Below are 18,085 nucleotides of genomic sequence, written 5' to 3'. Positions count from 1 at the left end.
CTTGTCCTAATATTTAAAAAACACTGTCCTATCTGGGTCTCATATCCCTTTCATGCCTTCTTTGATGACATTGGCTTGTCATCATCCACTCTTAATTAAAAGAAAACTGGACTACTAGCTATTCCCTAACATTACAATAGATTATTAGGGCCTAAGTCAAGGGGGCAAGTAGGTTTACAAAATTTCAAATGATTACCCTGAAGGTGGAATGTACTATACAAATATTAAGATGCATACTGTTGTAGTGGATATGGATGGAGGGCAATTTGGGAGCCAGAAAGGCATAGGCTCAAGTACTTCCTCTAACAGATAGTGGCTGTTCCCTTATAATTTCAGTGCTCTGGAAAGCTCTCTAAGACTCTAAGAAATGGAAAAGATATAGAGATGCACTTCCTCTCTAGAAACGTCCTCTCATAAAATCACAAGTCTATTCTTCACATCCTATCTTATACCGTTATAAAATTGTATTGTCATTATTCACAAGTATTTAAGAAGACAGGCTAAACCTAGACAAAAATTAATTTTTGAATACATTTTTCTTCCTTGAATTATTTTTATTTTAATGAAAATGTCAGGGGATAAGATTTTGTTGTCATATGATGAGATTTTAAAAATACATGTATATTTGACCCTGTAGATAATAAATAAAGCATAATCTTTATCATGTGAGAAAGATTTCAAAAGGGAAACTAAATTTGGGATTTGTTTTTTGTTTTAGAAAAAATCTACCATGACTTAGTCTTAGGGTCAGAAGAGTCGTCACATTATCTTTAGTCTCTCCAAATTAAAAAAAATAAGAAAAGAAACTCTCTTCACAATTATGATGAAGAATTCCTATTTCGAGTATCCTTCTATTCCTTTCTCAAGAAGAAAAATAACCTATTCTTCTTAGCTCATTGGATTATTGTGTATATGAAAAGTTATAATGTACATAAAGTATAAGAGTTAAAATAGTGATTTTGACAAAATAAGAGAGCAGCTTTTAGTAATTTAAGTTTTAATGAGAATATAGTAGACTTATAAATCAATAGTATCCCTTTAAGCCAAAGAAAACTTCTAACAACTTAATTGACTAATTAAAATTGTTAGTTTCATTAAAATAAAGATAGTAAGAGAATATAGTAAAATAAATATAGTAAAATAAATATAAGAAAAAGTTAAAGAATATTTCCTAATGTCTATAATAGTTATCCTAGAACTAACTACCTCTAATTACTACATATAACTGCTTATGACTACCACTAATAACAGCCACCCCACAAATTTCCAACCCAATCCAGCCCATTCAAAACAAATCTAATCAGTGTTTAATCCAACTGGAATTAGGTCTGTCAACAAAGACCAGCCACCTTCCAAAAGGTTCAAGAAAGAAAAAAAAAACCTAACAGTCTAAACCAAAAGCCAAAAAGCCCTCTCAGTAAGCTCAGGCCTGCCTTTATATTGCAGCTACTTAAAGCCAACCACCAACTCACACCCACCAGCCAACTACCCTGCAACTAACAGACTGACCGACTGACGCTAGTGTCCTTTTATCCCCTTTTTCTACCTCACTTCCTGTCTCTATGGTTTCTCCTACCTGTCTTTATGGTTTCTACTTCATATCACAGTGGGATGGTAAATCCCAACACATCTCTATGGCAAGAAGACCTCTAGGTACCCTGTTAAATTAAAAAAGGAATAAATTAATTTTTTACAAAAGAATTTTGGACATAAGCCAAAATAGTATATAAACTTGAAAAATTTTACAAAAAAAACAACCTTACCTTCCATCTTAAAATCAGTTCTGTGTTCCATGACAGAAAAGTGATAAAGGACAGGCAATGGGGGTTCAGTGACTTGCCCAGGGTTTTATGTCTAAGAAGTACCTGAGTACTAATTTGAACTCTGGACTTTTCATCTCTAGGTCTTTCTTTCATTCCACTGAACCACATTGCTTTCCCTAACATATAGCTTTTAAATAATACTTTCAGGCTAGCAAAAGACTTTAAATATGTTAAACTCAGTTGATCCTCATCACCACTCTGCAGTAGGTATTTTTATTTTTTTAAACATTTATTAATATTCATTTTTAACATGTTTACATGCTTCATGCCCCTACTTTCCCCTTCACCCCCCGCTCTGCCCCCGCCCATGGCCGATGCACATTTCCACTGGTTGTAACATGTGTCCTTGTTTTACTTTCGATTTTATTAATTTCTCCCTTAATTTTTAGTATTTCTAATTTAGTTTTCATCTGGGGGTATTTAATTTGCTCGCTTTCTAATTTTTTGAGTTGCATGCCCAATTCATTAATCTCTGCCCTCCTTAATTTGTTAATATATGCACTCAAGGATATAAATTTCCCCCTGAGTACTGCCTTGGCTGCATCCCACAGAGTTTGGTAGGATGTCTCATCATTGTCATTCTCTTCAATGAAATTGTTGATTGTTTCTATGATTTCTTCTTTGACAAATTCGTTTTGGAGAATCATATTGTTTAATTTCCAATTGGTTTTTGATTTTCCTGTCCAGGTGCCCTTACTAATTATTATTTTTATTGCATTATGATCTAAGAAGGTTACATTTATTATATCTGCTCTTTTGCATTTGTTTGCAATGATTCTATGCCCTATTACATGGTCAATCTTTATGAATGTATCATGTGCAGCTGAAAAGAAGGTGTATTCCTTTTTGTCCCTATTTATTTTTCTCCACATATCAATTAAATCTAATTTTTCTAGGACTTCATTCACCTCTCTTACCTCTTTCTTATTTACTTTTTTTTTAAACCCTTGTACTTTGGTGTATTGTCTCATAGGTGGAAGAGTGGTAAGGGTAGGCAATGGGGGTCAAGTGCCTTGCCCAGGGTCACACAGCTGGGAAGTGGCTGAGGCCGGGTTTGAACCTAGGACCTCCTGTCTCTAGGCCTGACTCTCACTCCACTGAGCTACCCAGCTGCCCCCTCTTATTTACTTTTTGGTTTGATTTATCTAGATCTGAAAGAGGAATATTTAGATCTCTCACTATTATGGTTTTACTATCTATTTCCTTCTTCAGCTCTGCCAGTTTCTCCAGTATGAATTTGGATGCTATACCACTTGGTGCATATATATTGAGCTTTGTTATTTCCTCATTGTTTATACTGCCTTTAATCAGGATGTAATGACCTACCCTGTCTTTTTTAATCCTATCTATTTTTACTTTGGCTTTGTCAGAAATCATAATAGCCACTCCTGCCTTCTTTTTCTCATTTGATGCCCAAAAGATTTTGCTCAAGCCCTTAACCTTAAACTTGTGTATGTCTACCCGCCTCATATGTGTTTCTTGTAGACAACATATGGTAGGATTTTGGTTTCTGATCCACTCTGCTATTTGCTTCCATTTTATGAGCAAGTCATCCCATTCACATTCAGAGTTACAATTATCAGTTGTGCATTCACTGACATTTTTGTATCCTCCCCTAGACCCACCCTTCTTCTTACACTATTTTCTTTTAAGCTAGTGGTTTGCTTTGAACCAGTATCCCTTATCCCCTCCCTTGATTGACTTCCCTTTCTGTCCCCTCCATTGTTATTCCCCTCTTTTTGTTGTTTAGAGGCCTAATGAATTCCCTCCCCCTTCTTCTCCCCTCCCTTTTTTGACCTCCCCACTCCACTGCTCCCTTTGGTTTATCCCTTCTGACTTTCTCAGTAGGGTTAGATAGAGTTTTTTATCTAAATGGATAATAAAGCTACTCTTCCCTCTCCAGGTTGATTACACTGAGAGTAAGGTTTGATTATTACCTCTTAATGCTCTCTTCCTCTATTTTTATTATTACTACTTCTATTTTACATTTTGGGAATGTAAAAAAAATGTAAAAAAAAGAACCTTCAAACTCATGTCTTTCTGACTACAATTTCTGTGTTCTATCCAATCTCAAAATACATTTATACAGATACACACTGAATTACAATGCAACTTTACCAATGTTTTTTTCATTCAACTCATTTAGATAAAATTGGTATGTACCTGTGCAACTACTTATCTGAGCTTAATAAGGAGTGGAGGATTTTTCCTCTAAAGCCTGAAAAATATTAAATGTTAATGGCTAAAAATAATTAAAAATGTCATGTCCATACTATTTTTTAATTTTAATTATATAAGTGAGACATGGCAGCTATGAGAGAGAAAACATTTCTAAATTGGAGTTTACACAGTGCCTGCATGAGAAGGGAATGAGGAACCTCATGTATTCCAGTCTATACCTAACAAACATGCACCTTTACATCCCACCAACATGGTTTTTGTAACCTTTTACTTGAATTATGGTAAAGGATCACAAGATCACAGGATCAGATCTAGATAAATCAAACCAAAAAAATAAATAAAAAAGAGATAAGAGAGGTGAATGAAATCCTAGAATAATTAGAGTTAATAGATATATGAAGAAAAATAAATAGGGCCAAAAAGGAATATACCTTCTTTTCAGCAGCACATGGAACGTTCACAAAGATTAACCATGTACTAGGGCATAGAAACATGGCAAACAAGTGCAAAAAAATAGAAATAATAAATGCAACCATATCAGATCGTGATGAAATAAAAATAGTTATTAGCAAGGATACATGGAGAGGCAAACAAAAAAATTATTGGAAATTAAATAATATGATTCTCCAAAATAAGTTAGTGAAATAACAAATCTTAGAAACAATTAATAATTTCATTGAAGACAATGATAATGATGAGACTTCTTACCAAAACCTGTGGGATGCAGCCAAAGCAGTACTAAGGGGACAATTTCAATCATCGAGTGCATATATTAACAAATTAGGGCGGGCAGAAGTTTATGAATTGGTTATGCAACTTAAAAAACTAGAAATTGAACAAATTAAAAATCTTCAGATGAAAACTATAAAAATACTAAAAATCAAAGGAGAAATTAATAAAACCTAAAGCAAAAGAACTATTGAATTAATGAATAAGACTAGAAGCTGGTACTTTGAAAAAACAGATGAAATAGACAAAGTACTAGTAAATTTAATAAAAAAAGGAAAGAAGAAAACCAAATTAACAGTATCAAAGATGAAAAGGTAGACATCACCTCTAATGAAGAGGAAATTAAGGCAATCATTTAAAACTATTTTTCCCAATTATGTGGCAATAAATATAGCAATCTAGGTGATATGGATGAATACTTACAAAAATATAAATTGCCAAGATTAACAGCAGAAGAAATAGAATACTTATATAATCCAATACCAGAAAAAGAAATTGAACAAGCCATCAAAGAACTCCCTAAGAAAAAATAGCCAGGGCCTGATAGATTCACAAATGAATTCTATGAAAGTTGTTCAAAAAACAACTAATTCCAATACCATACAAATTTTTTGACATAATAAGCAAAGGAGGATGCCTACCAAATTCCTTTTATGACACTAATATGGTACTGATTCCAATTACAGGCAGACCCAAAACAGAGAAAGAAAACTACAGGCCAATCTCCCTAATGGACATAGATGCAAAAATCTTAAATAGAATGCTAGCAAAAAGACTCCAGCAATTGATCATGAGGGTTATCCATCATGATCAGGTGGGATTTATACAAGGAATGCAAAAATGGTTCAACATTAGGAAAACCATCTACATAATTGACAATATCAGCAAGCTAACAAACAAAAATCACATAATTATCTCAATAGATGCTGAAAAAGCCTTTGACAAAATACAACACCCATTCCTATTGAAAACACTAGAAAGTAAAGGAGTAGAAGGACCTTTACTTAACAGTATATATCTAAAAACCATCAACAAGCATCATATGCAATGGGGATAAATTAGAAGCCTTCCCAATAAGATCAGGAGTGAAACAAGGATGTCCATTATCACCTCTATTATTTAACATTGTACTAGAAACAATAGCAGTAGCAATTAGAGAAGAAAAATAAATCGAAGGTATTAAAATATCCAGTGAGGTGACTAAGCTATCACTCTTTGCAGATCCACTTAAAAAATACTTGAGAATCAACTCAAAAGCTAGTAGAAATAATTAACAACTTTAGCAAAGTTTCAGGATACAAAATAGATGCACATAAATCATTAGTATTTCTAAATATTTCGAACACATCTCAGCACCAAGAGTTAGAAAGAGAAACACAATTTAAAATCACCCTAGACAATACAAAATCCTTAGGAATCTATCTACCAAAACAAACACAGGGATTATATGAACACAACTACAAAATACTTTCTAAAATAATTAAAACTAAATCTAAACAATTGGAAAAACATTGATTGTTCATGCGCAGGATGAGCTAACATAATAAAAATGACCATTCTATCCAAATTAATTTACTTATTTAGTTCCATACCTATCAAACTACCAAAAAACCTTTTTACTGAATAAGAAAAACCTCTAACAAAATTCATTTGGAAGAAGAAAAGATTAAGAATATCAAGGGAAATAATGGGGGAAAAAACCATAAAGGAAGGTGGCCTAGCAGTACCAGATATTAAACTATTCTATAAAGTAGTGGTCATCAAAACAATATGGTACTGGCTAAGAGACAGAACAGAGGAGCAGTGGAATAGACTTGGGGTAAGTGATGTCAGCAAGACAGTCTATGACAAACCCAAAGAGCCCAACTTTTGGGACAAAAACCCACTATTTGACATAAACTGCTGGGAAAATTGGAAAACTATAGTCGAGATTAGGTTTAGATCAATATCTCACACCCTACACCAAGATAAATTCAGAATGGGTGCATGTCTTGAATATAAAGAAAAACTATAAGTAAATTAAGTGAACACAATAGTATACTTGTCAGATCTCTGTTAAATGAAAGATTTTAAAACCAAGCAAGAGTTAGAAAAAATTACAAAATGTAAAATAAATTATTTTGATTATGCTAAATTAAAAGGCTTTTGTACAAACAAAAACAATGCAACCAAAATCAGAAAGGAAACAACAAATTGGGAAAAAATCTTTATAACAAAAAATTCTGACAGGGGTCTAATTACTGAAATATACAAGGAGCTAAATCAATTGTATAAAAAATCAAGCCATTCCCCAATTGATAAATGGGCAAGGAACATGAATAGACAATTTTCCAATAAAGAAATCAATACTATCAATAAGCACATGAGAAAGTGTTCTAAATCTCTAATAATTAGAGAAATACAAAGCAAAACAACGCTGAGGTATCACCTCACACCTAGCAGATTGGCTAAAATGATAGTAGGGGAGAGTAATGAATGTTGGGAGGGGATGTGGTAAAATTGGGACATTGATGCATTGCTGGTGGAGTTGTGAACTGATCCAACCATTCTGGCTGGCAATTTGGAATCATGCTCAAAGGCCTATAAAAGATTACCTCCCCTTTGATCCAGCCATACCATTGTTGGTTTTGTACCCCCAAAGAGATCATAGGGGAAAAGACTTGTACAAAAATATTTATAGCCATGCTTTTTGTGGTGGCAAAAAAATTGGAAAATGACGGTATGCCCTTGTATTGGGGAATGGCTGAACAAATTGTGGTATCTGCTGGTGATGGAATAACTATTGTGCTCAAAGGAATAATAAACTGGAGGAATTCCATGTGAACTGGAAAGACTTCCAGCAATTGATGCAAAGTGAAAAGAGCAGAGCCAGAAGAACATTGTACACAGAGACTGATACTCTGAGGTAAAATAGCATGTAATGGACTTCTGTACTACCAGCAATAGAATGATCCATAACAATTCTGAGGGACTTATGGAAAAGAATGCTACTCACATTTAGAGAAAGAACTACAAGAGAAGAAACACAGAAGGAAAGCAACTGCTTGAACACATGGGTTGAGGCAGACATGATTGGGGATGTAGACTTGAAACTACCACACCAATGCAACTAAAATTGAAAATAAGTCTTGATCGATGACACATGTTAAAGCCAGTGGAAATGCGCATCAGCTATGGGGGGGGGGGGGGAGAGGTTGGGTGAAGGAGAAAGTAAGAACATGAATCATGTAACCGTGATAACTTCTAAAAAGTAAAATTATTAAAAAAATAAATAGAAAAAATTACAAAATGTAAAATAAATTATTTTGACTACATTAAACTAAACAGTTTTTGTACAGACAAAACCATTACTACCAAAATCAGAAGGGAAACAACAAATTGGGGAAAAAATCTTTATAACAAAAGACTCAGACAAAGGTCTAATTATTCAAATATATGAGGAGCTAAATCAATTGTACAAAAACTCAAGATATCCTCCATTCGATAAATGGGCAAGGGACATGAAAAGGCTATTCTCAGATAAAGAAATCAAAAGTATTGATAACAATAATAATAATTAATGGGACATTAATTCATTACTGGTGGAGTTGTGAATTGATTTCTTGATAGCAATTTGGAACTATGCCCAAAGAAAGCTAAAAGATTGCCTGCCTTTTGATCCAGCTATAGCACTCCTTGGTTTATACCCCAAAGAGATAATAAGGAAAACGATTTGTACAAAAATATTTATAGGCACTCTCCTTGTGGTTGCAAAAAATTAGAAAAATGAGAGAATGTCCTTCAATTGGCGAATGGCTGAACAAATTGTGGTATCTGTTGGTGATGGAATAGTAATGTGCTCAAAGGAATAAAGAACTGGAGGAATTCTATATGAACTGGAATGACCTCCAGGAATTGATGCAGAGTGAAAGGAGCAGATCCAGGAGATCATTGTATAGAGACTGATACACTGTGGTACAATGGAACATAATGGACTTATCTACTAGCAAGAATCCATAGCAAGGCTGTGGGACTTATCAGAAAGAAAACCAGCCATATTCAAAGAAAAACAACTGCTTGAACACATGGGCTGATGGGTATATTATTGAGAATGAAGACACTAAACGATAACTCTCGTCCAAAAATCAATAATATGGAGTTAGGTCTTAATCAATGATACAGGTAAAACCCAGTGGAATTGTGAGTTGGCTAAGGGGGGGGTTAGGGGGGTTTGTGGAGAGGGAAAGAAAATGAAACGTGTAACTATGGGAAAATATTCAAAATAAAAAGAAAAAATTACAAAATGCAAAATAAATAATTTTGATGATATTAAATTAAAAAGTTTTTTACAAACAAAAACAATGCAACCAAAATCAGAAGAGAAACAACAAACTGGGAAAAATCTTTATAATAAGAAACTCTGACAAAGGTCTAATTACTCAAATGTACAAGGAGTTAAACCAATTTTACAAAAAATAAAGCCATTCCCCAATCAATAAATGGGGAAGGGACATGAATAGGCAATTTTCAAATAAAGAAATCAAAACTATCAATAAGCACATGAGAAAGTGTTCTAAATCTCTAATAATTAGAAAAATGCAAATCAAAACATCTCTGAGGTATCACATCACACCTAGCAGATTGGCTAAAATGATAGTAGGAGAGAGTAATGAATGTTGGAGGGGATGTGGCAAAATTTGGACATTAGTGCATTGCTGGTGGAGTTACGAATTAATCTAACCATTCTGGATGGCAATTTGGAACTATGCCCAAAGAGAGCTAAAATATTGCCTCCCCTTTGGTCCAGCCATAGCATTGTTTGGTTTGTACCCCAAAGAGATCATAGGGGAAAAGACATGTCCAAAAATATTTATAGCTGCGCTCTTTGTGGTGGCAAAAAACTGGAAAATGTGGGTATGCTCTTCATTTGGGGAATGGCTGAACAAATTGTGGTATCTGCTGGTGATGGAATACTATTATGCTCAAAGGAGTAATAAACTTGAGGAATTCCATGTGAACTTGAATGACCTCCAGGAACTGATGCAGAGTGAAAGGAGCAGAGCCAGAAGAACATTGTACACAGAGACTGATACTCTGAGGTAAAATAGAATGTAATGGACTTCTGTACTAGCAGCAATGCAATGACCCAGGACAATTCTGAGGAATTTATGGAAAAGAAAGCTACCCACATTCAGAGGAAGAACTGCAGAAGTGAAAATAGAAGAAAAACCACTTCTCGAACACAGAGGTTGATATGTACATGTTTTGGGATGTAGACCCTAAATTTTCACCCTAGAGTAATTATCAGTAATATGGAAATAGGTCTTGATTGATGACACATGAAGAAACCAGTGGAAATGCGTGTTGCTTACTTGAGGTTGGTGGTTGGGTGGGGTTGTGAAGGAGGAGGGGAGAGTAAGAACATGAATCATGTAACCATGGGAAAAAATTATCTAAAAAATAAAAAAAAAACAAGATCATAGGATTAGAGATTTAGAGCTGGAATGGATCTTAGAAGCCTTCTAGATTCTTCTCCTTTTACAGAAGAGAAAAGTGATGCTCATGCTAATTGTGGCCTACGTGACCTCACACAGGTAATATCAGAGTTAGAATTAGTACCTAAGTTCTCTAACTTCAGAAATCATACCATTTCCATGGTGATGCATGTTATATAGAAATAAGGGAATCTTAATCTTTAGGTTAAAAGGGAGGGATAAAGGTGATGAGGTGTTATGGAGGAGGAATGAAAGGGATGGCTGAATGTATGGAAGGAATGAATGAGGTGATATATTGGATGGTAAGGGGATAGATGAGTTATTCAGGAGAGGCAGCTTAAAACAGGCTTGACACTGAAGCTAGAGACAGAGGGTACTGGGGGAGATAGGCTGAACCCTTCATGGTGAGGAAAGGTATCTTTATAAATACAAAGGAGTTGGGCCAGTCAGAAACATTTAAATCTGCCTTAAGTGCTTCTCTTGTTAGTTTCTCAAGTCCCTTGAGGGAGGAGTCAAAGGGCTCCTCCCTGCCAGTCAATCTGATGGCAGGAGGAAGTCTCCAATAAAGACTTCCTGCCAAGATGGATGCCCGCAGTTCCCTTTAGAAAGAAAAGAAAATGATTCCTTCCCTCTTCAGCCCTTGCCTTAATTTTCGACACAGTGATTCATCAGAGGGTTTGAATAGGTAACAAAGGGGATTTATTAATATCAGGGTTAATCAGAAGGAGAGAAGGGGTTAGGGTTTTGTAACAGCGTCTAGGGAGAAATTTGCAGGTGGGGGAAGGGTCACAGGAGGGTTAGACTGAGAGAGAGCCTGCTCTCCCAGTCAGGAAGATTTGGCTGCCTTAAAGTAAAGTATTTACTAGATCAGTAAAATAAGGGATAGCTTCATTTAATGATGTCCTACTTGCCTTCAGAAAACTAAACCCACAAAGTCTAGGCACCAAAACCAAAACCTACCCTTCCTCCCAGAACCCAAAGGGAAATTCAGGAAAGAGATAACGGGGGTACAATATGGAGAGATCAGGGGGGAGGTCCCGAGAAATCATCTATGTTCAAATTGTTCAGAGACAAAAGCACAGGCCAAGTCAAAGCCAAAAGCCAAAAGCAGAGCCTCAGTTAGAACTTCAGCTCTCTTCAAGCCTCAGACTCCGACTGAACTTTTGTGAACATTCTAAGGCCTCTAACTGCCAGGATGTTTACAGTTGACTCCTGCAAGAGCAAAAGCCTCTGTTGCATCCTTGCATTACATGTATTTATTGCTTCTCATAGAGAGGGGGAGCCTCTCCAAGCAGCATGGTTGCTCTGGCAGTCAGGTTTCAGGGAAGTTGTTTGTTTACTTTGTTTTTGCATGAAATCTGAATTTATTTCTTAGCAATGTATAAGTTATGTTCTCAGGGTCAGTGCAAGAACAAGTTATATCCATCTTCCATGTCATAGTCTTTCATATATGTGTAGATAACTGCCATGTTAACCCCTAGGTCCTCTTCTCCTGGCTACACGTGCTCTGTTCCTTCAGGTCATCCCATCTGATACTTTTTGAGGCTCTTGACCATCCTGCTTGTTATTTGGTAGATTCTTTCACATTCAGGAATATCCATTTATCCTTCCTAAAATGTTACAGCCATAACTGGACATACTATTTCAGATTACTTTGGCCAGGGGAGATTATGTAGCCTAGCTTTCAGCATTGTGATTATATAAGATCTCCTTATTTTTGGAAGCTTTGCCGGTAAGATCAAATTGACTTTTTTTGGCTGTTGTATCACACTGTTGGCTCACAGTAGCTTGCAGCCTATTAAAATTGCTATACTTACACTGATAAACTGTACCTCAGCTATGTCTCCTCATCTCCCCATATTTTAAGATTTTATATGTTATATCTAATATGCAGCATTTATATAGTACTTGGACATTTCCAAAATGCATTGTATGCTATTGAGATTCTTAGTTTTTATATCATTTGTATTTACCACTGTATCCCTTCCTTTCCCTAGACAAGGAAGGGAAAAAAGGGAAGAAAAATGTTTGTCAAAGTAAACCAAATTGGTTGGAAAAATTTGACATCATATTATAAAGTGGTAGTCCCCCAACTCACTTGGTACTAGTTTGAGAAGTAGAAAAGTAGATTGAGTGGACAAGATGAGAATCAGAAATAACTGAATTTAGTAAACCCCAAAACTTACAATTCCTTAAGAACTAAATTTTTGAAATGAATTAATGTAAAATTGAAAATTAGTCTGAAAAAAAATTAAAAATAGAACAAAACCACAACCACACACAATAAATTCAAAATAGATATATGAGTTGAATAATAAAGACCGTAACATTAAAAAATTAGAAGATAAATGCAATGGATAAAGTGCCATGATTAGAGTAAGAAAGATCTAAGTTAAAATCCAATGAGAGATTGTGTGATAATGAACGTATCATATAGTCCCTACCTGCCCCAGTTTTCCCACCTGAAAAATTGGAATTATAATGGCATCTATCTCCAGGCTTGTTTTAAGTATCAATTGAGATATTTGTAAAGTGATTAACAGTTCCTGGCATCAAGTGTGTGCTTAATAAATTTGTATTTCTTTTCTAAGGATCAAGTTACAAGCTATGGATGATTTCAAAAATGTAAAATAGATACTTTTATTTACATCAAATTGAAATTATTTTCTGTGAATGAACTTAAAGTAACTAGTATAAGAAGGGAAATGATCACCTTGGAAAAAATTTTCAATCTCTGATAAAGCTTCTGGTATCCAAGATAATATAGACAATAACAAAAATATTTAAGATTTAAAGATATTTCTCAATAACTAAGTGATCAATGTATAAAAAAACAGCAAAAGAAAAATTTCAAATTATTACTAACCATATGAAGGAATGCTACAAGTCACTGATAATAAGAGAAACAAACATTGAAATAAGGATGTAGATTCACCCACAATTAATCAAATTTTTTAAAATGGCAAAGGATAAGAGTAGTTAGTTTTCCAAAGATTGTGGAAAGATAGGCAACACTAATGCATTTTTGGTAGTGCAGTGCACTGATTGAATCATTCTGGAAAGCAATTTGGAATTATGCCAAGAATATGACTAAAATGTTCCCATCCTTCCACTCACAGATTCTACTACTAATGATATTCTCTAATGATAACAGCATAGACTGAAATATTTGTAAAAGAATTTTTGTGGTCACAAAGAACTGAAAACCAACCATTCCTATCATTTGCAGGATGACTTAACAAATTGTGATTCGCCAATATAATGAAATAATAATTTGTTATAAGAAAAGGACATATGTGATGAGTACAGAGAATCATGGGAAGATTTATATAAACTGATGCAAAGTGAAGTAAGCAGAACCAGGAAAACAATACAGAATGACTACAGTGTTGTAAATGGAAATAACAGAATTGTAACTGAGTGATGTGAAATTATGACAATGCTTGCCTCCAAAGAAGAGATATGATAAGGTACCTACCCCTGCTTCTTTGCAAAGTTGGAGGACCATGGATGAGAAACATCACAAATAATGCCAATATATGACAGCTTGTTTATATCCTCCTAATAATCCATTTTACACTTTGCTACTAGAGTCATCTTTCATCATGCCACTGTGCTGTTATATTCTACCTTCCTTGGTTGGAGTAGCTCCAACTGGATATTCCATCTCCCACTCTTGTACCCTTAACTCCTGACTGGTCAGAGTTTTCCCTCATATGTAGCAGCCTTGACTTTAGTTCAATGGTTCCCAAACTTTTTTGGCCTACTGCCCCTTTTTCATAAAAAATATTACTTAGCCCCCTGGAAATTAATTATTTTTAAAATTTCAGTAACAATTAATAGGAAAGATAAATGCACCTGTGGCCATCACTGCCTCCCTGGATCGCTGCAGCACCCACCAGGGGACAGTGGTGCCCACTTTGGGAATCACTGCTTAGTTATTACTGTTTCTTCTGTCTTTCTCTAATCCCAGTTGGTCATAACTTACTTATGAATGCTTAGTTTATATAACAACACACTCATAAATTAGCTTTTCCCTGGTACACCTACTAGAAATAATCTTTCTTCCCACCTCCTATCTTGGTATATCCTTTTATGCTTTCATTTTCTATTATGTATTCTAGCTATTTGTTTATAGCTTTAATTTACCCATCTAGATTGAAAGCTTCTTGAAGATCGATATTATATACACCATATAGTTCCACATACATAGTAGAAACTTGACTAATATTTATAGATGCATCAAGGAGTCAATATTACTTCATTGCATACTGTATTCAGAAGTTATAAGTACTTCTGAGCAATCAAAAATAGATAATTTTATAATTGTTTTCCTTTTTAAAGAATGGCTCAGGATTTGTTATCTCGGTCAATTATATTTTATTAGTTGACATAGGATATTTTGAAATAGATGTGTTTATATATGCATATGTGTTTTTATGCTATATTTAGTATATTATAGAATATAAAATATATATAGTAGTTTTAATATGTATTTTAGTATGTATATATACATGCAAATACACACTAAATGTATCTTTATTTTCTAATTACTTTTGCCAAAGAGAAAGTGTAATGGAAACAGGTACTTTAATTTTAATAACTAGATTTCTTTTGTAGTAATTCCTAGAAAATAACCTTAAAAATATTTGATGTGTCCCCATAACTTAACCAAATTATATAAAGAGTAAACCAAAAAGAAAAATTTTGTGAAGTAGATAATTGTTATTATTGTAGTGGAAACACACTCATAGTTGTTTTTATTAGCTTTTATTGAATCAATATTTCAGTCTAGTCATCACTACATTTATTTAATCGACTGTAGGATGTTAACTATTCAGGTGGTGTACTTTAAAAAAATTCAGATCTATGTAAGCCAGATTAACTTCCTGAATAATTACTGATGAGGTACATTAGACAGAAACTATTTCAGGCCATTAATGTGATATTTATTGAGATAATGCATTTCTTCACTGTAGTTTGCAAATTGGGAGAGTCTGGGGACTGTTAATTAAAATACTTTAGAGGAAAGGGACTATATCAACTAGCTGGTCTAGTGGATAGAATTTTGGGCCAGGAGTCAGGCAGATCTACGTCAGATCCAGCTTCAGACGCTTACTAGCTATGTCTTGTTGTGTTGTTGAGTCATTTCAGTTGTGTCCCATTTCAGGATTTTCTTGGCAAAAATACTGGAATGGCTTTTCTCTCCTTTTGTAACTTATAAACAGTGAAGTTACTTGCCCAGGGTAATCTTGCTAGTAAGTCTCTAAAGCCAAATTTGAACTCATAAAGAATCTTCTGATTCCAAGCCTGTGGCCCACTGCATCATCTATCTGTGTAACCCTGGGCAACTCACTTCAAGTCTGTTTCAGTTTTCTCATATATATAAATGAGGATCATAATAGCACCTAACTCCAAATGTTATTTTAAGAATCAAATGAAATAATATGTGTAAACACTTAGTATGGTGCTTAATAAATTATTATTTCCTTCTCGCCTATAATCTTAATGATTTTTCTTTATTCTGACATCAATTTTTAAAATCTTATAATAGCAAAACAACTCAGAACTTTTTTTGGTGCAGTCCTTAAAAGAACACTCAATGCCTACTAATTCTATTCTATTCTAAGTGTGATTTCTTCCATTTGACTTTTATACTACTGGAAAGAATATTTACTTGATATTTGAAATAATTAGCAAACTAGTTTTGTGAGGGAAAAATAATCAGATAGAAATATTCTTATATTTGGCCTTTTGTTTTCTGTATAGTTAATCAGAATGTAAAGCTTTCAGGTTTGTTTTTTTTTTTTTAATTCAGTGCAGTAGAAAGAATATCTTCCTTTGCTTCATTAGAACGTTGAGTGGAATGAAGGAAGAAAGGCATGTAGCAAGAAATGACCATGATTTAAAAAGTATCAGTTTTTTTTTTTAAACTCTTACCTGTCTTAGAATCAATACTGTGTACTGGTTCTAAGGCAGAAAAGTGGTAAGGGCTAGACAGTGGGGGTTAAGTGATTTGCCCAGCATCACAAAGCCAGGAAGTATCTGAGGTCAGATTTGAATCCAGGACCTCCCATCTCTGGATCTGGATCTTAATCCACTGTGCCACCCAGCTGCCCCCATCATTTTTTTTTAATATTTTAAAAGAATATTCTTCAATTACTTGGACTCTAGTTCCAACTTTCTATATTCTACCTCTATGATTTTGGAAAGGCTATCTTCTAAATAAATGAAGAAATTGGACTGAATCAGGGTTCTTCACCTAGGGTACATAGATTATACATAGAGTTTAGGGATGTCTATGACCTTATATACAAGAAAAAAAATCCATGTTTATCTAACTATAATTGGTTTTCTTCAACATCCTATGTATTTTATTTTACCTTCTTAAAAACCATTATTCCAAGAAATGGCCCGTTTGTTGTTTTTCTGTCATATTTGACTCTTTGTGACCCCATTCAAGGTTTTCTTGGCAAAGACACTGGAGTCATTTTGCCGTTTTCTTCTCCACGTTATTTTACAGATGAAGAAACTGAGGCAGACAGAATGATGTGCTCTGTGCAGGGTCACATAGCTAGTAAGTATCCAAGGCTAAACTTGAACTCAGGTCTTTCTAACAGGCTCAGCACTCTATTGACATTACAACCTATAGTTCCTAGATGTCAGCAAATTGACCAATGAATCCATGACACAAAACATGGTTAGATATTCCTGTATATGGGGATCTTAAAGGTCCCACCCAGCTCTAACATTTTATCATTCCTGTTCCACATCCTGCATATGAGAGGGAGAGAGGGGAAGGGTAGGGAGCAGGGAGTGGGGAGGGGGGAGATATCGGAGTAGGAAGACAAGCAGACTGACAGAGATCCATGCCCTTGCCTTCCTGAATTGTAGATGACACCTAAGAGAATCTTTGGGGCAATGTCTTAGATATATAGTTAGAGAGTATAGAGTATAATTTGTTGTTTTAAGAGATAGCATCCTATGAACAACCTTTGTGTGGGAGTCATTTATCATGATTGATATTCCAGGGAGGGGCCCAGGTCTTTAATAGTCACTCCAGTATTTTCCATCTTCCTAAGGAGATTTCACCTTCATAATATCCCTAGGGGTTCTGACCTATCATTCCAGAGCTGGTTCTATCGCACGCACTATATGCAATTCTTTTATTTTAAAATATTTTTCCTTTTTCATGCTCTCAATATAAGATTCCTTTAACAGCACTTGAAAAAATGTTATTAATTTTTATTGCCTTTAGGACATTAACTAAAAAACAAGCAAACAACCTCATCTTCCGTCTTAGTATCAATTCTAAAACAGAAGAGTAGTAAGGGCTAGGCAATAGGGGTTAAGTGACTTGTCTAGAGGCACACAACTTGGAAATGTCTAAATCCAGTTTTGAACATAGGACCTCTCATTTTTAGGTCTGGCTCTCAATCCACTGAGCTACCTAGATACCCCTCCAGAATTATTTTTATCTATCATATCTTATGGCAAAATTATAATTCATTAATTCATATACATAAATTTATTCAGCCATTCCCCAATTAACGATTATTTTGTTTCTAGTTTTTTTTTGGTACCCTAAAAAGACTGTTAAGTACTTTACATTTATGTCTTATTTTCAAAAAGCCTTAAGCAAAACACCATAAAAGTGTTGGATAAAATGAAGAACTCTCTTAGATCTTTGAATTTACCTTGTTAAAAGAACAAAAGAATGTGTGCTTTAAAATTTTAACAATTTTATTTTTCCTCCCTACCTCCCTTCCTCTTTCCCTCCTTTCCTTCCTTCCTTCCTTCCTTCCTTCCTTCCTTCCTTCCTTCCTTCCTTCCTTCCTTCCTTCCTTCCTTCCTTTCTTCCTTCCTTCCTTCCTTCCT

At 34.7% G+C, this 18,085-nt stretch overlaps 1 protein-coding gene across 1 annotated transcript in view; it reads left to right on the top strand.

Moving 5' to 3' along the window:
- L3MBTL4 (L3MBTL histone methyl-lysine binding protein 4) overlaps window positions 1-18,085 on the top strand; it is a 435,253-nt gene that overhangs the window by 233,003 nt on the left and 184,165 nt on the right. Inside the window, 2 exon segments of the mRNA XM_044666781.1 lie at window positions 9,767-9,811; window positions 11,427-11,459. Of these exon segments, the coding sequence (XP_044522716.1) occupies window positions 9,767-9,811; window positions 11,427-11,459 (78 nt within the window).

The sequence above is a fragment of the Gracilinanus agilis genome, chromosome 1 (genome assembly GCF_016433145.1).
Source record: "Gracilinanus agilis isolate LMUSP501 chromosome 1, AgileGrace, whole genome shotgun sequence".
Taxonomy (NCBI): Eukaryota; Metazoa; Chordata; class Mammalia; order Didelphimorphia; family Didelphidae; genus Gracilinanus; species Gracilinanus agilis.
Note: the sequence above shows the minus strand (reverse complement) of the source record. Positions and strands in the feature narration are given on the sequence as shown.